This window comes from Pimephales promelas, chromosome 24 (assembly GCF_988280905.1).
Source record: "Pimephales promelas chromosome 24, fPimPro1.hap1.1, whole genome shotgun sequence".
NCBI classification, from domain to species: domain Eukaryota; kingdom Metazoa; phylum Chordata; class Actinopteri; order Cypriniformes; family Leuciscidae; genus Pimephales; species Pimephales promelas.
In genome coordinates, this window is record NC_142792.1 from 26,817,365 (window position 1) to 26,842,523 (window position 25,159).

The 25,159-nt window shown below is 38.0% G+C and overlaps 1 protein-coding gene across 2 annotated transcripts; it reads right to left on the reverse strand.

The window, feature by feature from the left end:
- Positions 1-10,212: 10,212 nt before the first annotated feature.
- On the reverse strand, positions 10,213-24,729 carry LOC120480175 (uncharacterized). Of its 2 annotated transcripts, XM_089126965.1 has the most exons (5): positions 24,458-24,729; positions 24,273-24,294; positions 24,044-24,133; positions 23,320-23,619; positions 10,213-11,869 (listed from the first exon to the last, which is right to left on the reverse strand). In XM_089126965.1, the coding sequence occupies exons 4-5, from the start codon at positions 23,546-23,548 to the stop codon at positions 11,406-11,408; spliced, it is 693 nt and encodes a 230-aa protein (XP_088983091.1). In that variant the 5' UTR covers positions 23,549-23,619; positions 24,044-24,133; positions 24,273-24,294; positions 24,458-24,729; the 3' UTR covers positions 10,213-11,405. The 2 variants fall into 2 exon arrangements, with proteins under 2 accessions (XP_088983091.1, XP_088983090.1); XM_089126964.1 differs by lacking the exon at positions 24,273-24,294.
- Between the last annotated feature and the right edge of the window lie 430 nt (positions 24,730-25,159).

Genomic DNA, 25,159 nt, shown 5'->3' on the forward strand with positions numbered 1-25,159 from the left:
ACCAACATTGCGTCACATATTCAAAGCCTTTTACTGGGACACAATAAAGTTCAAAGTTTAAAGCCTTTATTGTCAAATGTTCCCTGTACAATGAAATTCTTCACCATGAAATCCTTTAAAAGAAAAGAATAAAATACACATAAGTAGAAGAAACATAAATTACAAATATACATATACTTTATAAATATACAAACAGTGCAATAAAACAGTATAGTTAAATAGTATCATGTACATCCGTGTACATCAATGTACATCCGTGACCGTGGTGTGGGATGAATGTATTGACTTAATTAATAATTTATTCCTTTTATTGTCCTTTCCAGGAAATTTGTTTCCACCATCTGTACGTACATCAGAAATACATAATACATCAAAAAAATAAATAAATAAAACATACACAACATAACAAGTGTTTAGCAAGTGTTATTATTTAGCAGGGTTATGGCAGAAGGAATAAAACTCCTGCTGTATCGAGCTCGTTTCCAGGCTAGGGATCTGTATCTGCGTCCTGATGGTAGCAGAGTGAAGAATTCGTTGAGAGGATGGCTGATGTCGTGTACAATTTTTTGTGCTTTCCGTAACATGGCTTTCCTGTTGAGGTCCGAGAGGTTAGGGGTGGGAAGCCCAATTATTTTGGATGCGTTCTTTGTGATACGTGTCAATTTGTTCTTATTGGTCACAGTAAGTATGTCAAAATAGCAGATTGAACAATAGAGAAGAACAGGTTGAATTATGCTCTTATAAAGCAGCATCAAAAGGTGGGGAGCAACCGAAAGGGATTTGAGTTTCCGGATGACGGAGAGTCTTTGTTGACAGCGTTTGAAAGTGTCCATGGTATGATGATCAAACTTCAGTTCACTGTCCAGAGTGAGTCCCAGGTATCTGAAACACTCCACTCTTTCAACCGCTACATTATTTATGCATGTGTAGTTGAGGGTGACGTTCTGGGCTGTGCTGTTGCTGTTGGGTGTATTAATCAGCATCTCATTTGTTTTTGCAACATTTAGTTGAAGATAATTATCTGAACACCTCTTTGTGAGGTGAGAAATGGAGTCTTGAAAGCTTGAAACAGAGGGTTTGTTATTGAGGAGACCAAGAACAACAGTGTCGTCAGAGTACTTGATGTATGTGGTAACAGATGAGGGACTGGTGCAGTCATTGGTATATAGAGTAAACAGAAATGGACTAAGGACACAACCTTGTGGGACTCCGGTGTTGGTGATGATGATGGAGGACGTCGCAGAATCCACTCTGACCTTTTGTGGCCTGTCAGTGAGGAAGCTGAAATACCCAGTGGATGAGAATTGAAGGGACGTTGAGATGTTGGAGTTTCCTTATCATCTGGTGACGTTGAATAGTATTGAAGGCAGAACTGTAATCAATAAAAAGAAGTCTGACAAAATTCCCCGGTGATTCAAGGTGCTGTAACAGGGAGTGAAGAAGGCATGCCACTGCCTCTTCTGTCCCCCTGTTGGCCTTGTAGGCAAACTGTAAGGGATCGAATAGCGGTCCGACCATTGGAAGAATAGAGTTGAGAATTAATTTTTCAAAACACTTCATTATTATTGAGGTAAGAGCAACTGGCCGATAGTGATTTAATTCAGATGGGCGGGGTTTCTTGGGCACTGGTGTGATGATGGATGTTTTCCAGAGGGTAGGAATGGAGGCAGTCCTATAGGATTCCTTGAAAATTGAATGAAGAATGGGAGAAAGCTCCATGGCACATTCTCTCAGCACCCGCAGTTGGATGCCGTCCGGGCCCGGAGCCTTGCCTGTTTTGCACTGTCTCAGTTGCCGCCTCACATCTTCGACCGTAAAAAGAGCAGAGAGTGCATTCTCGGGGGCTGAGATGTTTGACAGTAGGGCCTTGCATTCCTCTGAGCAGTCTTTGGTGTCAAACCGTGAGAAGAAAATGTTCAGTTCTTCTGCAAAAGATGATGGGTCTGTTATCAGTGTTAGTTTGGGTCTAGGATCATATCCGTGTTTTTACAGTTTGGAAGGCCTGTTTAGTGTTCATATTGCTGAATTCCTGCTCAAGTCTCTCTTTATATTTGCGTTTTGCATTAATGATGTCATTTTTTATTTGACGGTTGATAGTTTTTAATGAGGCCCAGTCTTGTTGTTGAAAGGCTTTCCGTTTTTCCTTGAAACTATAATTAATACGTTGAATAATCCAGGGTTTGGAGTTTGGATATTTTTTGAAAGTCTTAACTGGTATGGTTGTTGTGATACAGAATTTGATGTAGTCTGTGATGACAGTGACTCTCGTATCAAGGTTGCCATCAAAAATGTCCCAGTCCGTGCAGGCCAGTGAGCCTTGTAATTGTGTAATTGCGTCTCCGACCACTGGTTGACTCTGTAGACTTGTGGCTTGTTCCTTTTCAGTACCGGTCTGTAATGCGTAATAGGTATTCGGAATAATAGGTTCCGGAGGCAGTTTATAACTTTCGGGAAGCGGAGTTTGATCGGGAGTATATTCCATTATTGACGTCTGCAGACGGGTGCTCTCCTGTTCGCTCTGTTTACGTAGCTCTGTTAGCTCGGTAACGGTAATTATTTGTTTCTTATATGGCTTGGTTGAATTCTAATGTAGAATGCGGTCTGTTATTATAACATTTTGTGGTTTTCTAACACCTACTCCCGTGTAATGGAAATCATTATTAACAATCAGCTATGCTAATTATTTCCCATCTGCATTTCTGCTGTTATCTCAAAAAATGGCGTTCGTAAGCTCCAGTTATGTATCCATTAGGCATGTGTCGGTATCACATTTTCATGCTGCGGTTAATTGACTGAGCTTTTATCACGGTATACGGTATTATCACGATATTTTAATGAAATTATATTTTAATGCTCAAGAAAAACAGATGCATTGTGGGTCTCTAAAAAAACCTCAACTTGTATCAATGTGTAATTGTGATTTTCAAAACATATGGTAAACTAAACCAAATTGTTTAAAGTTTAGTGACAACATGTTACAATGACTGGTAGGTTACTGTTTGTATTATTCAATTAAATTCTTGGATTTGATTTCAGTCTTAATACAATATTGACTCATTTGGATAAATATTAGGTAGGCCTCAGTCTGTTAATGTTTCTCAAAAAAAAAACACACACATAATGCTGTAAACATACAGAGAGAAATTAAATATAATATTTAGCAAAATACTCCTTGCTATTTTTTGTCTAGTCAATGAATGTGCTGGTCATTAAATGGCTTTCCTGAGGTAAATGTAACGTTTTGACACAACTGTTCTCCTGCAGTGTTACTGACCTCTTTCCGTGTTTGAAAACACTGATTGATCGTTATTATGTACAAGTAAATATACCTTTCGGTAAGATGTACTGTATCTTTAAATAAAAACGAAAGTAACATGATGATCGGTTTACTTGAACTGAGGAGCAACGATCTGTGATCAGAAGAGCTGATTTATCAACTTCAATTTATCAATAACAACTTTCATATCAAAAGTAACCTGCCCTGTCTAGTCTGTCGGTGTCAGTGTCCTCTTTGCTCTGTGATTTTTCTCTGTGGGAGTGCGTGTGAAAAGTGTCAAATGCGTTAAGCGCCTTTCAGACAGGACGCGGAATGCGCGACGCTGACCGCTTGGTTCAACGTTGCCCTTCAGATACAACGCGATTTGCTATTTTACAAATAAAAAGTTTAACTATTTTGAACTTTAACACCAGCGTGGTCGATGCAGGTCGACGCAGCAACAAAACATCCCTGCGCGTCGAGCGCGTATTCCGCGTCCTGTCTGAAAGTCTCAGCTTGAGCCTCAAGCGGAATGTCTGAGAGTTGGCAGCCCTGCGGGGATAAATCGTCGGGAGCGTTCCGCCATGCTTCTACTCCATGTGAGGATTGTTTACATTAGACTAGTGCGCACTGCCGCATGCACACAGAGTGCTTTTACATGTGGGGATTGTTTACATCAGAGTGCGCGCGTGTTCTGCGCAGCACGCAGTGTTTGAGCGGTTGAAGGAAAATAAGCAGCTAATGCGCGCTCTAAAAGTCTAAATTCGAATCTATTATTTTCCACGGTATTTTGAAGAGCCCGCGATAACAATATCGTGCATATTCATTACCGCGATTTATCGCATTCCCGAATACCGGCACATGTCTAGTATCCAGCCTCTCACGGGGATTTCGGATGCCCCAACGCCTGTGATGTGAAGACCAACGCCTGTGAAGAGACGACTCAACGCCTGTGAAGAGACGACTCAATGCCAGCGACATGTTATTCCCTTAATATTACATAATTAACTAAATGTAATTTTTTCCATGTACTTATACACTTACTGCAAAGCTTCTTTGAAACAATATGAATGTTAGCCAGAGGAGAACTGGTCCCCGACTGAGCCTGGGTTCTCCCAAGGCTCTCCCAATCTGATGGAGTTTTGGTTCCTTGCCACTGTCGCCTTGCTTTTGGCTTGCTTAGTTGGGGATATTTAATATTCAACAATATTATTGATCTGTGTTGTACTACTTTCATGTTATCACTGTGAAGCTACTTTGATGCAATCTGTATTGTGAAAAATGCTATATAAATAAATGTGACTTAACTTGACATTACCATTAGAAGTGAAATAAATGTAATATCTGCCAAATACAGACACATTTTCATTAAATACTTTACTGCTTTATGTAGCTGCGCTGGCTGAGTCCTCCGGCTACTCTCGAATCGCTCTCGCAGTATTTTTTATGGCATGCGTCACAGTCATGTGATGTCGGCGCTGCATCAAGTCGGACAAAATTTCTAACCGGCATGCACGGTTTCAAGTCAGCTGCCGATCGGTCTACGCAGTGCTGCATGAAGTCGAACACACCTAATGTTTCTACTATCGATACATATCCCCTTTTAAAACAGCACATGCACACGCAATTATCCCAGATAACTCAATCCAGCTATACTAATCATAACCATCTGCTGTGTTCGAAGAACCTAATTAGACGTATCATGATGAGCACAATGTTTGTATCGGGGTGGTGATGGCGGAGTGGATAAGACACATGCCTTTGGTGTGAGAGACCCAGGTTCGAATCCACTGTGAGACACCAATGTGTCCTGAGCAAGACACTTAACCCCTAGTTGCTCCAGAGGCGTGCGACCTCTGACATATTTAGCAATTGTAAGTCGAAGTTGCTTGGATAAAAGCATCAGCTAAATGAGTAAAAATGTACAAAAAATAAAATAAAACAATGCGCGATGATATTATCTTGGATGTTTTAAGCAATGTACGAAGAACGGGCCCCAGATCTCAAGAGGCGCTCTTGAGACTGCGGTCTTTAGCCTCCTGAAAGATTGTGTTTAGATCTATCTCCTGTGGGAGCTCCTAACAGGTTTTTGTTTGTAGCCCATAGGGTTTGTCTTCTTGTATAAAATTCTGTCACACAGACAGAACTTTTGGTTAAGATTGTTGAAGGGCGACATGCTAACACCGCTGCTAAAGGACTACTACACTACAAACCTTCAATAAACTCTTCTCCCCACAAGCACTCTGGCCAAGATTACTTACTAATATATCTATAGATTTATTGTTCATGTCTGTGTGACGAGTATTCGCTGAGTTTTGTTTAGTTTTTGTGAAGCTCTACAGAAACAAGTTCACAGAGACAGTTTGTTTTCTTTATTTTACAAAAGCACAATGTTATGTTTTGACTCTAAGTGGACTCTAAAATATTAAAAGAAGACCCTTTTTTATCTGACAGACCATAAATGTTAGAGCCTTGCAGGTAATTTCTCTACTACATGAAAAAACAACAACGCGTTACTGTAATTCAACGTAGAAGGAACGCGTTACTGTAATCCAATTACTTTTTTCTAGTAACGAGTAAAGTAAGGGATTACAATTGAAAAAAACAGTAATTAGATTACCGTTACTTCCCCGTAAACAGCCTGCGTTACTGCGTTAATTAACCGTGATTTTGTTTAGTCAGACTGTCTCGTGACATGAGTCGTGTGTGAATAACAATGATGTATGAGCGCCACGACATCATCAGAGACGACTAGAGCGCGGGAGAGAGCAGCCGAGCTGCCAACTCTCACACACGCTCACACGACACACCCCTGATTTTTCGTGCTGAAGTGTCAATCCCGTCGGTCAAATGCCTGATAGATGAGTTTATCTATAAATCTAACCGTTGAGCCACATTTGTGATTGAATAGTTATAGCGCAAATTAGTTAAAATCTCCCGGAATCTAGAGCGAGCGCGCATGCGAGACTGTGTTCCAAAGTCCAAACTTCGTATCGCGCGCACGACGAGGAGAGCAAGAGAGACTTGCGTACTATGCAGAGAGCATCCTGATCTAGAAACTGGACCCCCGTTGGAGAATGTCAAAATTCTACCTCAAATCTGAGCAAGCATGTCACGAGACAGTCTCACACGGTTAACTAAAGCAGCAAGCCGGTACAGGAATGCGAAACTTACTGAAAAAAACCCTGAACCCCCGTCTGACATGATCGCTGCGGCTACATGCTGATGGTACATAACCACTGTTTAACTCCGAAAAAAAAAATTGAGGCCAAAATACGGCATGCAACAGCATTTTCTCTTTTGATCAACTAATTTTTACCCCTCTTTGCACTTTACTGTTAAAAGACGTAAGTGTTAATACTTTGTAATATAGTCAGGAGCGACTTTCATGATTTTATTGCTGTATTTTTACATCTATTCAAATGAAGGATTTTACAAAATATATTTATTCTATATGCTGGAATATGTAGAAATGTATATTAACAGAAGAAGGGCTGTCTTTATTTCATTAAAATGGTGGAATGTGCAGAAAATAGGTTTAAATGTTCAACAATTTTCTTCTAGTCTGAGACTGTTGCATTTAATTAAATTTCTGCTTGATGCAATGTGCATAAAGTTAAAATATTGAAACAAATAAAACAAGTTTAAAAAAAGAGAATGTTTAATTTGATTACATTTTAGATGATGGTGTAGCAAATGCAACATATAATAATATACATAAAATGTATTTAAGGGGGCCGAAGGCCAATTTAGCTCAAAGGGAAATGATTCATTGATTTGCAATGAATCTATGGAACCGAATCACTGAACCGAGCAAATGACTCGTTTGGAGTTCATTTGAACGGGCCGTAATTTGCAAGGATATAAATACCAAATCTATAGTGAAACACTATGTCTTAGCAAGGTAACTTTAGATCGAACAGTACAAGACATTAAATGTGCAAACACAACACAAGGCAATTATCTTTTCAAATATATGGAAGCCTTTATTAGCTATTCTAAACACAACTAAGGTCTAAACATAATCACGCACACACACACACATTCATACAGTCGCGAAAGGGAAAGAGTGAGTTGGAAAGAGTGAGAGAAAGTTTCAACTTTCTATATGCACGTAAGACATGACCTGAAAGGACCACCAAGCATTAATTTAAACCTTCGTTTCTTAGAGAGGTTATTCAATTTACATTAAAGCACCAGTTCAGCTAAGAGTCTGGAGTACTTGCTTGTGTCTTTGCGTGGCTTAGGGGATTCCTTTGTTGCGCTGCATGGAAGGGCGGTTCCCCGGGTCCTCGTGGTGGGTCGTCTTTGAAGTGCCTGGAGGGATGTTTGAAGCTGCCGATCACGTGTGGTTGGCAGGCAAATGAGAGTCCTTATGCTTCGAAGCGCGTTGCGGAGAGCCGTTTGAAACGAAGCTTTGCACCAAACTTAACTTTGAAACGAGACTTGAAAAAGACAATAAAGGAAAGAAATGAAAGTAAGGCGAGTTGGATGGCTTGAATGAGCTGAATTGTAACCCTGATCTTGATGGGTTATTCGTCTGCTGGTCGAATTTGGTCTAGTCGATGTAGAAGCATGCGAACACGTTCTTTGTTTCAGAGATAAGCACGAACAGAACACTCTCTTGCTGGTTTTAGAGAGAGGCACGAACTTAACAGTTACAACTGGAAACACGAACAGAAAAATCAAACAGGAACAGAACACAAAACTGAACAATGAGGACTTGTTCCTTTGTTTGGATCTTTAACTTAAACTCTAGTCCAACCTCCTAGAAACTTCTGGCCAATGAGGTAATGGCATGAGTTTAAGAGGTGGATCTACTTCTTGCTTATCATAATTTATGCATGGTCTGTGAGCTGGTCTCCAGCACTTAGCAGAGAGACAAAAGACCATAGTTTAAACCTTATGATTATAATAACCATAAAACAAAACCTTTTACGCAGATTTCAATCAAGCCATCTTTTGAATTACGAGAATACGATTCGTTTAAGAGTAAACGAGGCATTCACACTTCTAATGGTTGTATAACAATTACAAGAGTTAATAAGTAACATGAATTAAATGATTAATATGTGATCTAAGCATTATCAAACACATATATGGTATGGACATTAGCAAACATGGCATTAAATGCTTAAGCAGAAGTCCATTGAAAATGGTTCTGAAGTAAGTTTGATTTTATGTGGGAGATCTCTGATCTCAACCGCAAGGTTACTGAGCGTTCAACTCGTGGGGGGGACGGGGAAAGGTGTTCTGTGGAACATCTCTGTCAGGAGATCAAAGGGGTCTTTGTTGTGAGCCTCTCGTTCCACCATTTTGGAGCCGATTTGTCTTAGTAAAACATTAACATATTGACACGTTTCTTCCTGTGGCATTCTGTTGCTATCTGCAGGACCATAAAAAGTCTTCGGAGGGGGGGTTTATTGTCCCCCCAAAGCAGACCCTTGGCGCTGTTCCGTGACTCTGGAATGTGGGCTCCAGAACTTTTGGAGTGTTGAATCCATGTGAATTAATCCCATGAGAGATTAATTTGATTAAGTTGTGTTTGATTCGCCTCGATTCTCTACAATGGAATATGCAAAAAGGATAGAATTAGGCTGAAAGGTCTATGCTTTAGCGCAGCCTTTCTCAAAGTGGGTGCCGCGGCACACTGGGGTGCCCCCTGACTGTGTCTGGGGTGCCGTCAAAAAATTACGTAGGCTAAAAAAAATAAATAAATAAATAAACAACTGACATTTCATATATAAATATATTTAAATTTACATATTTACATTCTTCTTTTTAAACATATGAACGTATTAATAAAATTGTAAATTCATTTTAGATAAATATATAAAATTAAGCATAAAAATCCATCTCGCAAGACACGAAACTTGACGGAAGTCACGCAATCCATAGCAACGCGTTATAGCAACAACACCTCAGACTGTCAGAAACGTAAAAATAAACGTAAATTTAGGTCACTTTAGTTACAGCATCATGGATCTTTTTTTTTTTTTTTTTTTTTTTTAAAGAAAATCCCCCCAAGAACCGGACAGTTTTTCTGTGAAATGGAGCCTCAGCCTACTTCCTCAGTACTGGGGATGCAACATGCCCTCTCCCGTTGTGTCTAATATATGGGATGAAACTATCAAACCAAGGGATGATTCCGCAAACTTAAAAGACACCTGACCACCTCTCATCCAACCCTGCCAGGATAGGGCGGCTGTGTGCGTCGCACCAGGCTCACGTCTCGATTGTGGTCACCCCCGGCTTGTGTAAGCGCGTATACGCGCTGCATGCACGCATGTAGATCGTTCTCCCTCTCTCGTTGTGGATTATTGTTTGTGTGTGTGGCTGTATGTGTGTGTGGGTGTGTGTGGGTGTGTGTGTGTGTGTGTGTGTGCGCATGTGCATGGCACGGATAAAAAAAAAAACAAGCACTATATGGAAAAACATTCCTGCTTATCTCTGGTGCATTTTTTAACATGCATCTTTTTCTTATTGCATTGTGTATATATATATATAAAAAATAAAAAAGTTTTTATTATTATTGTTATTTACAGTTCATATTATGCTATGTTCATTACTGTTCTGTCTAACTAAACAAGACATTTGCATTTACATTTGGGTTATGCAGTGTTTTTAAATTATATTTTACACTGGGGTGCCTTGAGATTTTATGCAATTTTGAAAGGTGCCCTGACTGAAAAAAGTTTGAGAAAGGCTGCTTTAGCGTATTGAGTCGTGCATCATGTTTTTGAAATGTAACTTAGTAAAGTAACTAGTAAAGTAACTAATTACTTTTGAAAATAAGTAATCAGTAAAGTAATTGGATTACTTTCTTGGAGAAGTAACCAGTAACTAATTACTATTTCCAAGTAACTTGACCAATACTGGTGATATACTGTATATCATTGAAGGGCACACACTAAACAGCGCGTTTTTCTGAGCCCCAAAAAATGACAATTTAAACATGCTGTAAAAAAATATCTGTTGGGTATTTTGAGCTGAAACTTCACATACACATTCTAGAGACATCCGAGACTTATTTTACATCTTGTGAAAAGGGGCATAAAACGGGACCTTTAAAAGAGCATTTCACCCATTTCAACATTAATTTTTATTGAAAGTGGATCATATATGTAGTCGAAATGTATAAGAATTTTTGAATTTGGTGCCCTCTTGACTGAGAAAATAACTGAAGGGTGCATTTATATGAAAGACTACAACACCCACAATGCACCATATAGAACAGCTCCACAAGCCACACCCACTAATCCAGAACTGCGCACACATCAGAGAAATCATTCTTCCGACTACAAGGCTAACGTTAACTGCCACCAAACTTTGAAATTCATTTCACGCTGAATTTCTAGTTAGTTGGCTGTGGCAAGCAGGACGATTAAGGGTGAGGGACGTAAGAGGATGGTGCGAGGCCGGTGGCGTGAGTGATAATGAAACATAAGAGACGCACCAACCGGTCTCGTATCTCTCACAGAAATTGATTCTCCAGATCACACAGATGGCCAGTTCGCCCCTTGTACACATCACATTTGAGCTTCAGCAAGAACCAATGATGTTCATTCTTGTGTTAAACGGCACATTTGAGCTTCAGCAAGAGCCAATGAGGTTCATTCTCGTGTTACGCAGCATGTTTCACCTTTGGCAAGAACCAATGAGGTTCTTTCTCAAAATTCAATCTTTACATCACATAAAAGCAATTGAGTCTCTTTAGAAAATATATACTAAACCACTTGATTTAATTTTGGGCCTGCCTGGCATGGCTCTGGGGGAGGGGAGGAGGATCACAGGGTTTTAAATGTTGTCAGAAACAGTCTCATCCAGACATGCTGGTGCTGATGTCAGAAATTTACATTCATTCTGAAAGCGTTGGGACTTTAGCAAGAATGCATTTAGTTATTCATATGATTCACCCCTCCGCCCATACTTTACAGTTAAGATATTTCATTTTATTCTCAATCTTTTCAGTCTGAGGAACATTACAACTTCTTTTTCAGAATGAGTTGGCAATGGACCTTTCAACTCTCTTTGATTTATCGGCTACTTTATTTCCACACTGAAGACACGTGTAAGGGATCTCTCCAGTGTGAAAACTGAGGTAAGATGACATATGATGACACTGGTGACAAATACAACAGTCCTTTCTTTAGTGAATCCTCATGTGACAATTAAGGCTTACTTTAAGTCTGAAACTCTTTCCACACCGTTGGCAGGTGAAAGGCTTCTCTCCAGTGTGAATTCTCATGTGTATTTTAAGGTGTCCTTTAAAAGTAAAACCCTTTCCACACAATTTGCAGGTAAAAGGCTTCTCTCTATTGTGAATTCTCATGTGGTAATTAAGGTTTCCTATTTGAGTGAAATTCATTCCACATTGTTGGCAGGTAAATGGCTTCTCTCCAGTGTGAAATCTTATGTGGACTTCAAGACTTTCGTTTTCAGAGAAACTCTTTCCACACTGTTGACAGGTGAAAGGCTTCTCTCCAGTGTGAATTCTTTTCAAAGTCTTTTCAGTCTGTGAGCAACAAAAATATTTTTCTTCAGTTAGGTCTTCATGATCTTTCTCTTCCTTTTCATTCAATACTTGACTTTCCATTTTCAGCGGCATCAGGCCTAAGGTGAACAGAGACAAATACAAGTCAACTGCCGTTTATTGGTTCACATATAGCAACATTTATACCAATGGTTCACAAGGTGGTTCCATACTTCCCCCACTCATTAATCCAGATCCCTCACCACCCCTATCAAATAAAATGTTGTCTAATTGTTTGTTAATGCGGATTATTATTTTTAAATTGAAAATCATGCATTTAATTGGTCAAATTAGACAGTTAAGACATTTATATCAGTATAAAAACTGTATCCGTTTCAAATAAATGCTGTTCTACAAGTTCTGTTCAAAGAATCCTGATAATAAATAAATAATAATAAAAACTCAGAACGAGAACGTTTCTTTGCCAAATGAAGATAAAGATGTGTTCTGGTGACGGCGTGTTTATTGAATCTTTCAGATAAGAGTAAATCTAGAGTAAGCGAGAAGCTCATTTCTCTGAGCATGCGTGAAGAGTGAGACACGTCATGAACGCCACGCTCCGAGAAAAAGTTTGAAAGTGACTAAATACAAATGAATGGAAAGAAATGATCGGTAAAGATGATAGAGTGAGGATCATAAAGGTTGTCTGGAAGAAATGAATGTGGAAAACTCTGCCAGGAGCGAACAGAACAAACGGAATACAAGGTCAAAGTCAAAGATAAAGTTGAACGCACAGGAACAAGTAACCCCGATAAGAGTTATGACTGGAGTTGATAAACAAGAACTGTCGGAGTTGTTCCGCTCGATTATGAAGGAGGAAATTGCTGTAGTGCTGACCACACTTCAACCACAATTGAATTCTCTTAAAGTACAAATGGAGGAATGTGGTCGGAAACTGGATGACGTGGAGAAAGGTCTGGGTTCCATGAATGAGCGTGTTTCTGTACTGGAGGAGAATATGGAGAAATGCGATATGGATGTAAAACAATTGTACAAAGAGAACATTGAATTTCGTGATAAAGTGGAACGACTGGAGGCGTATAGTCGGAAATTCAATTTAAGAGTACATGGTTTGCCGGTCGGTGTGGAAAAAGGGAATCCGACAGCCTACATCATGGGTCACCAAACTAAGGCCCGCGGGCCGAATCAGGCCCGCCACACCCCTTTGACTGGCCCCCCAACCCCTCTGCCCCCCACTACTTGAACCGGCAATCCCCAAAAGTCGTCATGGCCTATTTTTTTAAATTGCTTTTTGGAAAATAATAACATGTCTGCATTTGGTATTTTGTTGTTTATTGAGCATGCTCACCTGGATAGGCATAAGAGCTGACTAGTTCTATTACTCATGTTGTTGTTATAATTTCAATGTTTATTTATTTATTTTATAGGCCTATTTATTTGACCTTTATTAAGTGCTGTACACAATTATTATAAATAGTAACAGGCCTACCTATAATTTATAATTTTTCATTCATCCTTACCAGTGCCACTCACCTCAACTAGGCAGATGTTTCTTACCTTGACAGGTTTGATGTTATTTGTATTCGAAAATAAATAAATGGAAAATCTGTGGTATTTCAAATTAAAACAAAGTGTGAAGACTCGATTACTACTTTTGCAAACAACTATTAATGATAAACAAATATGGCTGTGCCAGGCTAGTAATCTCTACTATGAGGCCTGCTGGTGGTCAGTTTGGTCTTGGTCACACAATTCTATTTTATATAGCCCGGCCCCCCATCACAGTCAGGAACAATAATGTGGCCCCCAGAGAAAAAAGTTTGGTGACCCCTGGCCTACATGAACAATCTGGTGAAGGAGTTGTTTAAAGGGAAGATTGGGACTGAGCCTGTGGTTGAAATTGCCCACCGCGTTGGCCCTGCGAACAAAACAATGATTATGAGGATGCAACGTTACATGGCAAAGGAAGAGATATTGGTGCTGGCTAAAAAGGAACGTATATTTAGATATGGGGAGACAAGGCTTCAGTTCTTCCCTGATCTAACGACAGATATGGCCAAGCGGAGGGCAAAATTCGGCGAAATAAGGGAAAAACTCAGAGCTGCTGGTGTAAAACATGGAATTATTCATCCAGCCACTTTAATCATTACCCATGGAAATGAGACGCGGAAATTCACGGATCATCAGAAGGCGGAAGCTTACTGGGAAGCTGTGGACAAACATCTGAAATGAACTAAACCGTAAGAGGACTATGGGTTATAATAGTTTCATGAAAGTCACACAGAAACATTGAATTTTTGATTAGTTGGAGATGGCGTTAAGTATATTACATTTTACTGGGATATTATGTTGGTTGTGTGTGTGTATGTGTGTGTGGGTGTGGGTGTGATTGTGGTGTGGTTGAATGGATGTATGGTGAGTGGGAGGGAAATGGGTAGGGGGGAGTGTTTGTGTTATGTGTTGATGGGACTTTGTGTAGAAGACGGCTTTATTTTTAATGCAATGTTATGTTGGTTAACTGATAGCCCACTGAAGTAGGATGTATGGTCCAATATTACCACAAAAGGGATTGAGGTTGGGTCATTTGAATATTTGTAGTTTACGTAATAAAGTTGTTGATGTTGCTGAGATATTGACTGAATATAAATTACATATGCTTGCAATATCAGAAACACACCTGAGTTCAGAAATAAATAGTGATGTATTGAAAATAGAAGGTTATAATTTGTTTAGACTGGATAGAGGTGCAATCAAGGGAGGTGGGGTAGCCGTTTATTGTCAAGAGCATATACCAGTTAAAATTAGAAGTGATCTAGGATGTAAAGAGGTGGAAGTTTTGTGGCTGGAAATAAAACTTCCTTATATAAAATCAATATTGATGGGATGTTGCTATAGACCCCCAAGTGCTACCATATTGTACTTGGATAATATATGTAAAATGCTGGACAAAGTATGTGATACAAATTATGAATTGTTTTTTTTAGGAGACTTTAACATAGATTGGAGTGTGAGAGACTGTCCACTTAAGGCGAGACTACTTTCTCTAGCGAATACATGTAATTTATCACAAGTAGTTAAGAAGCCTACTAGAATATGTAGAAGAGGGGATGGAGTTATATCTGCAACTTGTATTGATCTGATATTTACAAATATTTCTGAGCTGTGTTCCAGTGTAGCTTCCATTCCAGTGGGTTGTAGTGATCACAACCTTATTGTTATTGGAAGGAAAACAAAAATACCAAAAACGGGTCAGAAAATTGTTTTCAAGAGAGTTTTTAAAAACTTTAATGAAAACAATTATTGTAATGAAGTAAGAGGGGTGGACTGGTCTGAAGTTTTACGAAAAGAAGATCCGGATCTTGCTTTGGGTGAGTTTGATAATGTATTACTCCCCATTGTAAATAAATTTGCACCAATTAAGAAGTTTAATGTGCGGAATTTTGTGTCTCCGTGGTTGGATCAGGAATTAAAAACACATATGATTGAGAGAGATAGAGCTAAGGCAGATGCTGTAAAATCAGGTAGTGAAAGAGAATGGGGTAAATATCGTAAATTAAGAAACTTTGTTACAATGTTGAATAAAGTCAAAAAGAAAAAGTATTATTATAATAGAATTAGTAGTAATAATATTGACAGTAAGACAATTTGGAAGGTTCTTAATCAGCTTATGGGCAAAAGTGGTAGATCGACACCTTCTTTTTTAGAGGCTGAGGGAAAATTCATTACTAAACCAAGTGAAATTGCTAATTATCTGAGTGGTTGTTTTAGTGATAAAATTCAGAAATTACAAAATAATATGATGACAATTGATAACTATGTAGAGCATTCATCTGAGCTTATTACTGAAAAGCTGATGGTGAATAAATCATGTAGTTTTCATTTTGAAAACGTCACTATGTCTACAGTAGAAAGATTAATAAGATCAAGCAAGGATAAACCAGCAGGTATTGATAATTTGGATGTAAGATTGCTTAAACCTGTGGCAGATGTCTTGGCCCTACCTATCTCACATATTATTAATTTAAGTTTGAAGAAATCAGTATGCCCAGCTCAGTGGAAAATTGCAAAGATAATCCCATTGCCTAAAAATCACAATAAGAATTTTTCAGGGAAGAATAGTAGACCGATAAGTATATTACCCACCCTAAGTAAAATTATGGAAAGAATAGTATATGCTCAAATTCAAAACTATTTTAGTATAAATGACTTGAACACAGCTCATCAACATGCCTATAGGAAGGGATATTCTACAGCTACAGCGTTAACACAAATGACTGATGAATGGCTGAAAGAAATTGATGCAGGAAAGATAGTGGGCTCTGTTTTACTAGATTTCAGTGCTGCTTTTGATATTCTGGATCATAAATTGTTAACTAAAAAATTGCACTGTTATGGTTTTGACAGGGATTCTGTTGCATGGATTGATAGTTATCTTACCAATAGAAAATATTGTGTATATTTCAATGGAGGTTTCTCAAAAATGAGAGTTATGAGTTGTGGAGTGCCACAGGGGAGTTGTTTGGGGCCGCTTTTATTTTCAATATTTACTAATGATTTACCTTTAGTTTTAACCAATGCATCCATTGCTATGTATGCAGATGATTCCACCATATATTCATCAGCGTCTACATCAAGAGAGCTTGAAGAGACTCTAAATGAAGAGTTAGTGCGTATTAGGAGATGGGTTAATGTAAATAAATTGGTACTTAATATAGAAAAAACAAAATGTAGTGTATTATGTTCTAAGAGGGTAGGCAGAGTAGAGCCATTATTACAATTAAAACTAGATGATATAGAAATAGAACAGGTTACAGAAGTTAAGTTACTTGGTGTATTGATTGATAGCCGTATATCCTGGGCAAATCAGATTGATGAAATGTTAAAAAAAAATGGGGAGAGCGATGGCTGCAATTAGGTATTGTAAAATATATTTACCAAGACATTTGATTAAACAATTAATGGAAAGTTTGGTTCTCTCTCAGTTAGATTATTGCTCAGTTATATGGTCCAATACATCAGAATATAATCTTAATCGATTACAGGTGGCACAAAACAAAGCTGCCCGTATAGTGCTTAATTGTTCATATAGGACCAGAGTTTGTGATATGTTGAATATGTTAAACTGGTTACCAGTGAAAAGTAGGTTACATTATTCTCTTCTTGGTTTTGCAAGAAATGTTATAACAACAAGGACTCCTGGTATTTTATTTAATAATTTTAAGTTTTTCCAGGATGGACATGATTATGTTACACGTCAGTCATCAGCAGGAAAATTTATCTTGCCTGGTTATAAAACAGGAGCTGGTCAGAGAACATTACACTATAGGGCCATGGTAGCATGGAATTCATTACCTAGTTTTTTGGTGAATGAAGCTAGTAAGAGGGTCTTTAAAATTAAACTGAAATTGTATGTATTTACTCAAGTTTGTATATGATTTCTTATTTTTTATTTATTTATTTTTTTCTGCTTTGTTAAAGAATTTGTTATGTAAGTGAAAGACTGTGAACCTAAGTATAAGTGGGCTCTTAGTTCATGATGTTGATTTAAATTTAACCAACTTAAATTAAGGAATATTTTATAGTTCATCTCTACTCAATGTTTTTTGTTTATGGATGTTTGTTGTATGGTTTATGGTCAGTTTGTTGTATGAATGCATGTTTAATTTGTAAAAAAAAAAAAAAAATTATATGTAATAGTGATTTTTGACCACAGGAAGAACAGCACTCATATGAATATGAGATAGCTGATTGTTGGATCAATAAACAAATCAATCATTTGATTTGGTGGACCCGCCCTCCTCTTCGTGCTTGGAAATGCAAAACAACGCAATGCAACTGTAAAAAAATCGGGTAATTTCAGGGACTTTTTTTGCCCCATGCACATAACAAGTCATTTAGGCATTTACAAGTGTATTTTTTTACACAAAGTTTGATTTTACACAATTCATCCGTTTTGCAGTTCCTAACTCTGGTTGTATTCGCTTGCAAATTGCTGTTCACAGGCCTGCATACTTTTGCCCGTACTTGTGCGAAAAAACCATGCCAAAAGTATAAGCGTGGAAAAATGTAAGTCAGAAGAATACAGGTCCTATTTATTTTGCGTTAGCATGAAGCTGCTATTTTTACAATACATGAATAACACTTACAAATAACAGTAAAATATTTTTTATCTTGCTCTTAAAAGGCGATTTACACCTTTACAAATCTTTTCTTGCGCATGCAAATTTAATTTATACGTGTAATCTTATGTACACTGTAGAATTACAAATGTATTTTTATTGTTTAATTTAGGTTGATAATGTTAAAGTTTGGGTGACCTCAAGTTTGAGTGTAAAGTTTGGAACCCGAAAATAAAGCCGAAGGGCATTTTCGGAGGACATTTAAAGGGTCACTCCACTTCTGGAAAGATAGATAATTTATGCAGAAGAAATGTGAAATTATTTTTGAATTTGGAGCTTTCTAGACTGAGGAAAAAACAGAAAATGTATTTTTGGCTTATGTTGATGAAAGACAACAACTCCCAGAATGCACTTGCTTCGCTGCCCTAGGAGGCCCTCCTACCAGTAACCGCGCAGTAGGTGAACAAAAAGTCTTGGCTACTAGTGATTCTCCGTGATGAGTCTGCCCGAAAATATGTTTTCGAGATCGCCCAAAATGTCTGGGGTTCGGCTTTTGCGTTCTACAATCGCCATTCATCATGTTTACTGTGGCGAGCAGGACGACTGAGGGCCGTGTGGAGAACAACGCAAGTTATGTTTACTGTGGCGAGCAGGACGAGTGAGGGCCGCTGTAACTTACATGTAAACAATGCATGGCGACTACAGAAAGCAAGAGCTGAATCTCGGACATCGATGGCCGGACATGTCCGGGAAAAAGAGGACGTTAACCCCTAAAGTTACTACTCAGCTTTCTCCACAGAACAAGAGCCTGCTAGCTTAGCTTCCAAAAAAAGCCGTGTAATGGAAAATGATAGTGCTGCACGACCATTTAATAGTATAACTGGGTTTCAATGGAAAGATTAAAGGAGAACTCCAGCGCAAAATGAACCTTTGATCTAATTACACATTGTTACCAAGTCAACCGTTATCTGAGATTTGTTTTCATGATTGCCTAATGTAAATAGTTTTATCTCTAAAAACAGTTTAACCTATAACGCTAGTCTATATAGGGCATAGAGTAATGACAAGGAAGATATTTTATACACTCAGTCAACTTCGCGAATACAGGAAGAAGCCATCTTGGAAAAATAGTCTCTACCAGTCGATCTACGAACGCCGATCCATGTGCGCTGGTGAGATGTAAATAAGGTGATAAGGTGAGCGCGAACAGTAGGCTACGTGTACATATTGAAGAGAAGAAAACGGTTCGTGTTTGTGTTTCTTTTGGAAACAACGGACCATATGAGATTCTGCACAGTTCAGCGCACTTGGATCGGCGTTTTTATACAAAAGCAGAATTTTATCATTTTTATATCATAGGATTATTAGGAACTCTATACTAATACTGTGTTTGACCCCTTTTCACCTTCAGAACTGCCTTAATTCTATGTGGCATTGATTCAACAAGGTGTTGAAAGCATTCTGTAGAAATGTTGGCTCATATTAATAGGATAGCATCTTGCAGTTGATGGCGATTTGTGGGATGCACATCCAGGGCACGAAGCTCCCGTTCCACCACATCTGAAAGATGCTCTATTGGGTTGAGATCTGTGACTGTGGGGGCCATTTTAGTACAGTCAACTCATTGTCATGTACAAGCAGTCCCTCCAGAAAAACGCGATTATGCGATTGCTGAATTCAATGCAAAATCAGCCAAAGTCCGCATATTTATGCGGCGGCCGCATTTTTTCAAATACGCCGCACTTTCGTCGCATAAATTGCCGATTTCCGTGCAAAATATGCAGGGTTTGCATGATTTCATAATCCTCGCATTTTCGTTGCAAAAAAGTCACATATATCTTAGCAGAAAGTCGAAAAATGTTGTGTTTTCTTCACGCAAGAGCAGCCATTTCCCCCTGTTTACATGGGAACGTTATGAAGTGGCGCAATTACGCGACGGGATAGCTCACAGCTGAAGTTATTGCAGAGGCCAGACAGACTCAAGGAGGCGATTGACATCTCACAAATCGAACTCATATAACTAGGGATGGGTATCGTTAAGGTTTTATCGGTATTACTACTCTTACCGATACTGCTTATCGATCCGGTACTTTAACGGTATTCTTATCGGTTCTTTTTGGTGTTTTTTTTTTTTTTTTAAGAATAAAGAACATAATTAAACTCTATATTTTGAAATGTAAAATAGAAAAAGCAAAACGAAGAAAAATATATTTTTGTTATGCAGCAATGTGCAGGCTTTTTTTGTTTTATATACAAAAAGGACACATAAGAAAAAAAACAAGTACAAACACAAGAATACAATTAATCAAAGATACAAATTATATACAAAGTGCTTTAATTTCAGGAAGGTGTACTATATCTTTTCAGGTAATTGTTTCTGTCTGAAAAGAAACCTAATTTAGTAATCAAATATAAAATAGCACTGTATAGTTTATCATAGACAGATTAATGCTTATTAAATCTAAAGTTACTCATTCAAAAGCTGTGAGTGATTTTCTCTGCCTTTTGTTGTTTGATTTGCATTAATGGCTGAATCGTCAGCACGTTTAGGCTATTAGACTGCTGCCCCTTTAAGACCGAGAGCAAATCTAATAGGTGCACCATCAACTGAAGCACCATCATTTTCTCCCTATTATTTACGTCCATTTAAGACATAATTGTGTTTAAGTTAATGAACTGTGTGAATCTCAGAGCTGGTCATTTTGACATTTTTATGTATATTTGATAGTTAAGGACACACAAAGCCCAAAGTATAGGCTACTTTTCTTGTCTCGTTGCAGTCCGTTTCGGAGCGCGCACCGCCTTGTGAACAGGCTCTTGCGCAGGCTTTTGTGTTTTTAATAGCCATTTTTTGATCTTGCAACAGTAGAAGACAGCATTTTGCAACAATCGTCGATCGTGCTGATTCTGACGGTACGTTTGGGTTTTAGGAAGAACTGACAGCGCTCCGCAGTGCTGTGAAGTAGGCTAAAGGACGTTAAGCTGGACAGATCATGCGTCTTGATTTTTAACGGTTTTATCTCAAATATCTTCTTTTTATAATCTTTGGAAGCCGAAATACAAAATATATTAGAATAATACCCCAGATCTAAAGTGTAACCACGTTGAATGTTTAGTTCTGTCCTCATTGTCACTCATTAAGCAACTGTCGTGTTGCGCGTGCTGTGGCTTTGCGTGAGAGATCGCTCTCTCTCTCTCTCTCTTCTGAACTGCGAATTTCAAATTTGCATCACAGACAAATGGTTTAATTATAATACAGTTTATATATAGAAAAGGCTGGCGATATAAACATGTTCAAGATAACGTCTTTATAGGAATGATAAATAATTTCTCCAGTACCGACAGCGGAACCGATTAACGTCCGAGCTTATCGATACAGCGGTCTTTTAAAATTCAGTACCGGGGCCCGTTTAATACCGGGTTTCGGTACCCATCCCTACATATAACTGTCTGTCACACGTTCTACCGTCACATCGTTACTTAATAAACAACATGAGATAAAAGAAGTAGCATCAAATAGAAATTACCCGCACACATGGGGTGTTCGAGGCGCACATATAACACTGCAGACAATTCAACAGGGAGCGCGCAGCTCTTAAAAGGGCCACACCTTATTTACACTCGTTATAGGCTGATATAAAACAAGATGAGAAATTAAATATTCCCAGCACTTTCTATGATGTAGTATGCTTGCTTATCAAAGGAAGTAATAAGAAATGACTCTTTGTAGTAGCCTAGTGAGAACAGGGTGTTGGGGGAATCACTTTTTTTCTCTTTTTCATCAAACTGCAGTTTTTGCAAGATCCCGCAATTTTTGCAAATTCCCGCAATTTTTGCAAGTTCCCGCAATTTAATCGCATAAAATTGCATAAATATCCCGCATATTCCATCGCATTTTAAAATAAAACGGGCCGCGTAATCAAGGATTTTTGCCCGCAACAATCACAAAAAAACTCCACGTTTTTCTGGAAGGACTGTTCAAGAAACCAATTTGAAATGATTCGAGCTTTGTGACATGGTGCATTATCCTGCTGGAAGTAGCCATCAGAGGATGGGGACATGGTGGCCATAAAAGGATGGACATGGTCAGAAACAATGCTCAGGTAGGCCGTGGCATTTAAACAATGCCCAATTGGCACTAAGGGGCCTAAAGTGTGCCAAGAAAACATCCAACACACCATTACACCACCACCACCAGCCTGCACAGTGGGAACAAGGCATGGATCCATGTTCTCACTCTGTTTACGCCAAATTCTGACTCTACCATCTGAATGTCTCAACAGAAATCGAGATACATCAGAGTACAAAGTTGCTCTTCAATCAGCTTGAATCAGTCGGCCCATTCTCCTCTGACCTCTAGCATCAACAAGGCATTTTCGCCCACAGGACTGCTGCATACTGGATGTTTTTCCCTTTTCACACCATTCTTTGTAAACCCTAGAAATGGTTGTGTGTGAAAATCCCAGTAACGGAGCAGATTGTGAAATACTCAGACCGGCCCGTCTATCACCAACAACCATGCCACGCTCAAAATGGCTTAAATCACCTTTCTTTCCCATTCTAGGATGAGAGCCGTACAAAGTTTCATGCCATTTGGACAACGGTAAGTTTTTTTGTTTTTTGTTTTCAATTCAGCAAAAGTCATTAGCGGGTTAAAAAGATCCTGAAGACTATCAGAGGGAAAGTCATTTTCTTAACATTGATTTTATCATTAATCATTTACAGCGTGTTGTGCATTGCTGCCGCACACTACTCTAAATGCTGCACGGGTCCTCATAATCTGTGTTATTTCAGATGAAATAAAAGGGGGCTGAAGGGACGAAATTCAGCATTCCAGAGTGATTCCCTCGCTCTAAAGTCTATGGGATTTTTGAATGGGTTTTTGCTAAATCGCCTGAAATGATGTTTATGGTGAACAAAGCCTCTAAATATTTTCACGTTTTGATCTATGACATAAAACACACCAGTTATAACCTGCGTGTGCATTTTTAAACTTTATACAAGCTTTAAAATGTATAAATTCTAGATTTTATACGCCGAAAGGTGAGTAATTTTCATGACTGGTAACTCTTTGTTGAACACAGATCTTACTTTTTGCGATTTTCCAAAAGTAGCCTATATGGGGAAAATGCATAGCTTTTAGATCGAGGGAGCCCATGCACCGCTAACTTATGAGTTGTCCTACAATCACAAACATGACAATTGTAAATAAATTAGTTTTTTAAATATGTATTTTTAATGAGTAATATAATTTTATCTCAAACTAATTAGGAAAAATAAAATTGCCCGGTCATGTGATCTCAACATGTCTGTCCACGAGGCGACCCGCTTTGTGTCAAATAAAACCACTTTAATTAAGACACACTTACAAATATATAATGCATTTCTGTAGAGCTGGACATTTTAATAAGTACTAAATGACTGAGTTCAGCTTTGAGAATGAAACCAACCTGTGTATTCCTCAGGGTCTTCTTGTTTCAGACTGAATGTTTCTTCAATCTTGAAGTCTTCACTCTCCTCTTTAATAAACGCCATCTTTATGTCTTCACTCTCCTCTTTAATAAACGCCATCTTTATGTCTTCACTCTCCTCTTTAATAAACGCCATCTTTATGTCTTCACTCTCCTCTTTAATAAACGCCATCTTTATGTCTTTGCTCTCCTCTTTAATAAATGCCATCTTTATAATAGCGTCACGTGGCTCTCAGTCGCTTCACCAGGAGTTTTTCCTCAGTTTATGAACACTTCATCCTATTTAAGATGAGAATAATTAACAGAAAGAAAAACACTCTAAACTAAAATCTCTGAGAGCGTCTCAATCAGATCTAGTTCAGTAGTTCAGTTTAATGGTAAGAGAGTCAGTCAGAGAGAGAGTTAATTGACTTAAATGATCAGATTAGACAAAAAACACTCTAAACTAAATCTCCGAAAGCGTCTCAATCAGATCTAGTTCAGTAGTTCAGTTCACTGGTAAGAGAGTCAGTCAGAGAGAGAGTGAGTTAATGGACTTAAATTACCTAATTAGACCAAAAAAAGTACAAAAACTAGCACAATTTGATAAAATAACAAAAATAACACAGTTTCTATTTAGACAACATGATTTTTACTAAATTTATTTGTAGATTACATTTACTGTATTACAACGTTTGTAGCTAGTTAGTAAAAGTTGTCTTACTTGTTTGTTGTTCTCGTTGTTTAAACCGTTTGACCTGCAGGAGTCGTCCGTGTTTGAGGTGATTCGATCGAGTCGATACAGTGAATCATTCTGTGTAGGGATTGATTGATTGATTTAGTTGACTCTTGGGTTTCAAAAGCTCCGTTTCTTATATTAATACGTGCAAGTAGCGGGATTCACGTTTATGCTAAACTAATTCATAAAATATAGCGAGCGAAAAGAGACGCACCTTTAAGTTACTCATTGCTTAACTTTTTGCACACACAAAAAAAAACGTTCAATAATGTTAGATAACTCATTATAATGTTACATTCAATATTAATTAACTTATTTTAAATTACATGTAAAAGATATTTAAATTTGATTGGGTTTGCATTAATTTAAACACTTGAATCTAAAATGCTTAAAACAAACCTTTCTTCTGCCGAATCACAACAGAATGCGGGAGCGCGGCGCAACCTTATGACGTCACATATCCTCTCCAAAATTAAAGTCCTGAAAACAAAAGCTGCGTTGGTAAAATACAGATTTCTTAATCACTAATATTAACTACCACGTAAAAAACGCTAAACTACGTTGAATTTGTGAGATTCTGTAAATGGCACTTTATAAATGTTTGTGTGCAGATAAAATTTACAAGGAGTGAAAAACTTTTTTCAATAACAAACCAATTATTGAATGATGCATTTTGTGTGTGCGGAAAGAGTGATAAACCAATATTGTTTTTGATGAAGCTCTAATATATATATATATATATATATATATATATATATATATATATATATCAATTTTGCAAAATTAATGCAATTGTGCTAAATTAAATAAAAAAATAATTGTGTGTGATTTATTTTTCTTATAGTGGATGAGTGTGGTGGAAATCTGTTTAACACACATAAACAACATTTAGGCCTACATTATTTTTTTGTTAATGCTTTACAACGTTTTATTAGTTACATTAGTTAACTACTTTAGTTTACATGAACTAAGAATGAACAATACTTCTACACCAGTAATTAATCTTAGCTAATATTAACTTCAACATTCTTTTCAAATGTTGTATTTTTTAACATCAGTTAATGCACTGTGTGGACTAACATGAACAAACAATGAACAGCT

What these genes read in the sequence shown, in the direction of transcription:
- LOC120480175 (XM_089126964.1), bottom strand. Translation starts at nt 23,548, where the DNA reads ATGGCATTTATTAAAGAGGAGAGCAAAGACATAAAGATGGCGTTTATT. An exon ending in AGACCCTGAGGAATACACAG is followed by an intron (nt 11,870 to 23,319) that starts GTTGGTTTCATT and finishes TGTTCACCTTAG; the next exon opens with GCCTGATGCCGCTGAAAATG.